The sequence below is a fragment of the Triticum dicoccoides genome, chromosome 6B, assembly GCF_002162155.2.
Source record: "Triticum dicoccoides isolate Atlit2015 ecotype Zavitan chromosome 6B, WEW_v2.0, whole genome shotgun sequence".
In the NCBI taxonomy this organism is placed as follows: Eukaryota; Viridiplantae; Streptophyta; class Magnoliopsida; order Poales; family Poaceae; genus Triticum; species Triticum dicoccoides.
The window spans coordinates 473,949,451-473,956,875 of NC_041391.1; the positions used below are offsets into that span (position 1 = coordinate 473,949,451).

Below are 7,425 nucleotides of genomic sequence, written 5' to 3' on the forward strand. Positions count from 1 at the left end.
ATGCGTCTCCTCTCCCGTTCCCCATCGCGCCGCCGGCACCCCAGGCGCGCCCTCCTCCTGCCGCCGCTCGCCCTCCAGCCTCCGAAGTTCGCCCCGCTCACCCGCTCCCCCATCGCCCGTCGTCGTCGTCTCTCTCTCTCTCTCTCTCTCTCTCTCTCTCTCTCTCTCTCTCTCTCTCTCGTGTGCGGCAGCGGCGCATCTAGCAGGGAGGTCGTGAGAGGTTAGTTCGTTCGTTCCTCCTCCTACTCGTGCGCGTGGCGGGGATCTGAACCGGCGGCGCGATTGGATCCGTCGGAGGCCGACAACTGGGGCTTGAGGTGGCGTGCGTGGCCGATGATTGAGGACTGGGGGGCCGCTGTGTATATATGGCGATTGTGAGTGGGAGGAGGCCACACAAGAGCCGATCACACCAAATCCGACAGGAAAGAGGGTTTAAAGGAGCCAAATGATTGACAAAGTGCATTTATTATCAATCTAACCCTGTCATCCAAACACCTCTTTGGCTAGAATAGTTCGGAATTAATTATGAATTAGAAACTAACTCTAACCTCTAGCTAAATTAGAGTATCCAAAATGGGCCGAAGAGAGATAATCCAACGTCGCACCGCGATCGGCCGAAATTTGGACCGGTCGACCGGGGGGTAGCATCCGCGCAAAAAGAAAGGGCAAAACAATTGTACTGCTGCTACGGAGAGCCGTGAATGCAATCATCTCGTCGCCTTGTCCACAAAGCGGCGTCATAAAAACACCAGCGACACGGCTGCGATCGGAAACGGCGCGGGCGGTTGTTACCCCTGTCGGACCGGACGGAACAAAATTTACTCCCTCGCTGCCAGGCTGGCCCCCACGGCACCCGAATTTAACTCGCCCGTCCCGAGCGGAGAACGCTTCGCCTCTGCCTCCGCCAGTTACCATCAGGCAGGCAGTACACACACTACACACACTACACAGTAGAAACCGGCAGGCAGTAACGAGTGACGACACCGCACCACCATCACCACCATGAGCGGCGCAGGCGAGGGAGAGGAGAGGACATTTTACCGCGATGACAGCAGCGACGGCGACGCGAGCGCCAACCACCCTTAAGTAAGACGGCGGGGGAAAGGAAAGGGAGGAGGGAGGCAACAGCGGGTCGCGATTAAGCTGTCGCGCGCGGCAGGGAGTGGCCAACTGCTGGATCTGACGCCACTTTGCTGCTACGACTTCACCATCTCTCCCCCCCTCGCTTCGCCCACGCCGCCCCCCCTCCCCTCCCCCTGTCGCGCAATTCCTCGAGCACCGCGGGCGCGCGCGCGGCCCCGATCTCCGCGGCGGCGGCCAATGCCGGCGGCGCGATGAGCGTGGAAGACGAGGTGCTGGGGGAGGAGGGGGAGGAGGACACGGAGGAGCTCTTCTACGAGTCGCTCGACCGCATCCTCTCCTCCTCGGCCTCCTCCACCTCCGCCTCGGACGACGACGGCGTCGACCCCCCGCGCCGCAGCCGCCGCTACGATGCCGCGGCGCTCGACCTCTGGACCTCCCAGCCGGCGCCCATCCAGGAGCGCCGCCACCGGCTGCTCCAGCTGATGGGGCTCGCGGGGGACCCCTCCCTCGCGCGATTCGAGATGGGCCGATCCGCCTCCTACGACGATGTGGGACCGCGGCCGGCTTCTCCCGTCTCGCGGTCCAGATCGGATGGGGCCTCCACCGCGAAGCCTCCGGTTGGAGGCGGCCGTTTGCGCCCCACCTCGTCCGACGCATCAGATGCCAGTGCCACGCTGGAGGCGGTCGAGGAGGACCCAAGCTGCTTGATCAGGAACCTCGACGACGGTAGCGAGTTCGTGGTGAGGGAGGAGTTCGGGCTCCGCGAGGTTGGTACCGGCCGCCAGCTTACCGTGGAGGAGTTCGAGCTATTCATCGGCCGCTCCCCCATCGTCCAGGAGCTCATGCGCCGCCAAAGCGTCACCAACTCCAACCCAAACTCCAATTCCCAAAGTGGCGCCTCCACCCCCATGGAGAGGTCCAGCTCCGGCTCCAGCAATGGCGGGGCGCGTTCTAGGCGGCGCAGCAGCTGGCTTCACACCATCCGCAGTGCGGCTGGCTCCATGGTCACCTATTCACGTGACCGCCGCGGCGACGACAAGGACACGTCCTCAGAGAAGGGTGGCCGCCACTCCAGCTCGGCTACGGAAGACAGCCAGGATGGCGTTGCACGCCATGGTCCAGACCGTGTCAAGGTGCGGCACAACGGCAAGTCATACAAGGAGCTCACTGGCCTGTTCATGAACCAGCAGATACATGGGCACAAAGGGTCCATTTGGAGCATCAAGTTTAGTCCTGATGGGCGATACCTTGCAACTGCTGGAGAGGATTGCATGATCCATGTTTGGGAGGTGTTGCACTCCGGAATGATGAAGGAGGAGAGGGAGGTGGGAGATAATGGGACCTGCAATCCTTTCGCTGCCATGGTATGTGATGAGTCACTGGAGCTAATGTTAGCATCGGTTGCTACAGAGGGCAGCCATTGGGAGAAGAAGCTGCCAGCAACGGATCTGCAGAGTCGGAGATCTGGGGGCTCAGACCAGTTGATGGTGCCAGAGCATGTGTTTGCACTGTCTGAGAAGCCTGTTATAACCTTCGCAGGGCATTTAAAGGATGTGCTTGATCTCTGCTGGTCCAAATCTCAGGTAAAGCTAACACGTTGTAGTCTTGCTTCAATTCCAATGTGCGAATACTTTTGAGTGTAATCTTGAGATGCAGAATGTTCTTTGAGTAGAATGAAGTTCAGGATGGACAATAGTCCCAGTGATTAGAAATAACTACCCCCTCTTTAGTGGTCTAAAAAATCTAGTATTTCTTTACGGAGGGAGTACATTTCTGTATTCAGAAATGGAAAACCAGACATAGTTATCAGACTAGGGACACCACGTCGTCTTACCTTGTCAAGGTGGCATCCTGATCTGGTGTACAATGCTGGTATTAGAAGTGTAAATCTAGCTGGTTCAGGATTAGGCAATCCGATGTTGAAGCAAAGGACTTATAAACTAGGACTTTTGAGAGAGGTAGGGACTGTGGCCACCCCGGGGGCTAGGTAGAAGAACTGTTCTTTTACTTTCTTGCTTGATCAGAGGTGTACGAGAGTCCAATTGTATAGGATGACTTAATTGATCCACAAGATGGATGTGAGATTTGAACTCTCTACCTTATCATATCTGGATTCTTCTTAATTGATAAAATATGAGGATCTTGTCCCTAACTTGGTGCTGGGTCATGTACTGCACATACGTAACAAATACACATTAATCTGTTGAATTATTTGAAAATAATTATGTCCAGAGCCTAGCTGGAAGACTACATCATATAAATTTAACAAGGTTCGGTGAAGAGTATAAGCAGTTACAAACCTTGTCTCGTCAGTGTCGGTTCGCTGTTTGCATTATTTCTTGCTCATTTATCACATTAAGACTTAATGAGAACCAACACATGTAAACCCTTGCGCTCTAGCAAACTGCATTATTTATTATGTATCTATTGTTCCAATTGGTTCCATTTATTGAAGCACTTTGTTTTACTCCATGTCAAATTTAAAAGTGGATTGGCTAGGGCCAGGACACTAGGATGAGAGACATGTAAATTTTGCACTGTTTGCTTGGATAGAGAGTGAGAGGAGAGTTGTCAAACCTTCATCAGTGACACAAGATCAGATTCCAAAAAACTATTATGAGCTGTTTTAAGCTGTGAGCGGCGGTGGCGCCAGCATAGGGGCAACTGTGTGCACTTGCATATTACTTCGGCCATTCTGAATTTCTGACCACCGCACACAGATACGCGCACTCACACACAAAAGAAGGCAAAAGGATAAATGACGATTTTCTCAGAAATATTATTTAAGTACCTCTGGTTAATTACTCCATCATACGCCACTTAATCAGGTTTCTTGGTCATTTATACTTTCTCACATCTCTAAATTTACATTTTTAGCGTGAATTGTATATGGTGTGCAATTTTAATTGAACTTCAACTTGCAGTGTGTTATAGTTAGGACATTGGCCATCTTGTCAAAAAACGTCTTACATTATGGGACGGAGGGAGTACTAATTAGGACATTGGCCATCTTGTCCAAAAATATTCGCGACCACACCCGCACCCGTTTGCACACCTGAGTGTGTGGAAACACACACACAGAGAAGAGAAGATTGATAAAACTAATATTTCTTGGCAATACCGTTAAAGTACTGCTGGTTAATTACTCCATCACTTATCTACTTAACTCAGGTTTCCTGACTATGTATGCTTCCTTGGCATATCTAAATTTGTTTGTGTTTAGCGCCAACTCAGTATGGTGTGTAATTTCAATTGAACTTTAGCTTGCAGTGCGTTATACAGTATAGTACTAACTAGGACATTGGCCATCTCGCCCAAAAAAATTACTCGCTAGCTGAATGTTGACTTCAATTTCTTACCATGCTGTCCATATCATTGTAAATTCAATTCGCTAGCCCAAGCTGCCGTCCATGGTACAGAACCTGAACATGTATTTTCAGGTATCTATGCAAGAAACTCTAGGGATCTCTTCCGAGTACTTTGATAAATAAATAACCGATTTCATCTACAATGTTGACTTATTATTGAAGTTAATGCATTCCAAGCTAATTTTGAAATCATGGACCTCTGATATAATCACCTATCCAAACGATAATTCTAGGAATGTAGCAGCACAATTTGTTATGGTTTATTTTTGTTACCAGTTATTCCAGTCCCTGAGCTTCCTTTTGTAACTGATGTGCAGTACTTGCTTTCATCATCAATGGATAAAACTGTACGGTTGTGGCACATGTCAAGCACTTACTGTTTAAAAGCCTTCTCCCACAGTGACTATGGTAAGAACTAAGAACTATGCTTTCAGAAGATTTCTCTCCATGTGCGCTTAACCGCACTGATAGCACTGTCCTGAAATTTCTCATATCATTTCTTGATTCAGTGACTTGCATCCAGTTCAACCCTGTTGATGATAGATACTTCATTAGTGGTTCTCTGGATGAGAAAGTTCGAATCTGGAGTATACCGAAACGTGAAATTGTTGATTGGGTTGATCTACATGAAATGATTACTGCCGCATGTTATTCCCCCGATGGACAGGTTTGACTTTTTTCATAGTTCTAAATTGGTCAACAGTGTTTATTGGCTTATTGCATGTTCATTCTAACATGTTTTTATATTTTCTGCAGAGTGCATTCATTGGCTCCCACAAGGGCAATTGCCACGTGTATGACACGTCTGGTATATATCTGTCCCTCTCTCAATTGGTTGCATTGTTTTGCTGCTGTGACCCCTTTTTTTCTGAGGACTCGGCTAGTGCTGTTATCTAAAGATTGCATTCGCTGTTGTTATCCAGTTGTGCAAACTGAAGTTTATATGTTTTACATGCCTAACATTTTTATATTTTGTGACTAGATAATATGCTTTGTTACAAGAAACAAATTGACCTGCAACTCAAGAAAAAGAGATCCAGTCAGAAGAAAATCACAGGATTCCAGGTACTTATCTCACGCACCTGGCATACTTGAGATATTTGTCCTGTCCCATTATATGTACTGACACTGAATGATAGTTCCTCAATAGTTTATCCCAGGAAGTTCTTCAAAGGTCATTGTCACATCTGCGGACTCAAGAATCCGAGTCGTTGATGGCTTCGAACTACTTCACAAGTTTAAAGGTAGGTAATACTGAGCTTGGTAATGTCCACATTGGTGCATATCATATTGATTCAGCTTCCTGTGACAATTGGTTTGGTCCAATGGCACCGCATCCACCTAGCCCATCCCGAGCCTGACTTCCACACAATCTTTCCCTTTACAACACTCGCTATCTATTTCAACTTTCAAGAAAATGAACCTTTTTCTATTCTGCCAGTTGGTTACTATTATCGTTTTTCAGGGTTTCAGAACACCAGCAGCCAAATCTCAGCTTGTTCAGCTGCAAACGGGAGGTACATTATTTCTGCGAGTGAGGATTCACGTGTATATATCTGGAGATACAGTGATGATTCCAAACCAAGCAGAAAGAAGAACATCGTTCCTGTCACAAATACCCATGAGAACTTCCGCTGCGAGAGAGTAACAGTTGCTGTTGCTTGGCCTTGTGCTGGCGCCAGAATGACTAATAGAGCTATCTCCAGGAAGCAAGATAACTTGGACTGTGTGGCTGGTAATGGTCATGTACTTGGATCTGAACCTGCTAAAGAGGATGAGATTCCTGCTGTTCAGGACCAGAGCAACACTTTATGTAACAATGGCGCGACTTGGCCCGAAGAATTGATGACAAAAACAAAACAAAGCCCCAAGTCTAATACAACCCATTCCGGTGATGTTGATCAAGCTCCGAGTCCGCCGGCCTGGGGCTTAGTGATCGTGACAGCAGGCCATGATGGTCAAATCAGAACATATCAGAACTTCGGTTTTCCAAGTATAACATCGATCTGAGTACCCGTATCGTAGACACTGCATTGCAGGACTGTAGTTTTGTGTACATAGATGGAGATAACGGGTGAGTTGCACATCATTGAAGGATTGACTGAGGTTGCTCCTTGGTGCGCCTGCTTCAGAGTTTCGGAATCTTCGACTAACATATTGTCAGGGCTCAGCTACTTCGATTCGGTATGACATTCATTTACTCTAAATTGTACATGAAAGTGAAGCCCTAGAGTGACGGCTGTCAGCTGGTTGGAGTGATATCGTGGTCCTCTCACCCAGCAGCTTCGACCTTGTAGCAATTGTCTGCTCGCCCTTCCCATTTTTCTCATCTTTATATTATATATTTTTGTAAGAAAGAAAAATCTCAGTGCTACAGAAAAGAGAAAATCAAAAGAGTTAACACATAGGGTGACAGAATTCGTTCTGCTGGCTTTCCTTTCCTCTGAATGTAGGTAGAAGTGGAAAATTATCTTACTGTAGCTTTTAGACCATTCCATGAAAGGCATTTTCTTTTGTTGCTTTATCTGAAGTTATATGAGTCTTGAAATACTTGTTCGTTCATTTCTACCATGTCTTGAGTTCGCAAGTGGGTAGTACCTGCACTGCCCGCTATAAGCCAAAACTCAAAATGAGCCTACTTATCAACAACGCATCATCTGTGGTCAACATTCACTTTCAGGAGAAGCGAGATGTCATCAGACGTAACCGCTGGCGAAGGCTACAGAGCAAATTTTATAGCCGCTGAAACCCTCTGGCTGAGTCGGTTAGGGCATCTCCTAACCTGTATATCTCTCCGGCAAGTGTCCATTTTTACGTGGTCCGGAGACTGATACGGAAGCGCGCAATCCAACACTAGCCGTAAAGGTTGACCTCTATTTTTCTCAGACATTTTATCAAACATTTGGCTTGGGGCGAGGTAATACACAACGACCCGGCCAGGACACCGGCGACGAGCACCACCACCATCGCAGCG

General features: G+C 48.3%; 1 protein-coding gene across 2 annotated transcripts; it reads left to right on the forward strand.

Moving 5' to 3' along the window:
- The first annotated feature begins 957 nt into the window (after positions 1–957).
- Positions 958–6,975, forward strand: LOC119322791 (WD repeat-containing protein 44-like). 2 transcript variants are annotated; one of them, XM_037596311.1, is made up of 7 exons: positions 958–2,666; positions 4,769–4,859; positions 4,961–5,118; positions 5,208–5,259; positions 5,434–5,516; positions 5,591–5,695; positions 5,917–6,244. In XM_037596311.1, exons 1-7 carry the CDS (start codon positions 1,335–1,337, stop codon positions 6,097–6,099), a joined length of 2,004 nt encoding a protein of 667 aa, XP_037452208.1. In that variant the 5' UTR covers positions 958–1,334; the 3' UTR covers positions 6,100–6,244. The 2 variants fall into 2 exon arrangements, with proteins under 2 accessions (XP_037452208.1, XP_037452207.1); XM_037596310.1 differs by having other exon boundaries at positions 962–2,666; positions 5,602–5,695; positions 5,917–6,975.
- Positions 6,976–7,425: the final 450 nt, after the last annotated feature.

Coding starts and splice junctions, on each gene's coding strand:
- LOC119322791 (XM_037596310.1), top strand. CDS start 1,335: ATGAGCGTGGAAGACGAGGTGCTGGGGGAGGAGGGGGAGGAGGACACG. Junction 2,667..4,768: donor TCTGCTGGTCCAAATCTCAG/GTAAAGCTAACA, acceptor ACTGATGTGCAG/TACTTGCTTTCATCATCAAT. Junction 5,696..5,916: donor ACTACTTCACAAGTTTAAAG/GTAGGTAATACT, acceptor ATCGTTTTTCAG/GGTTTCAGAACACCAGCAGC.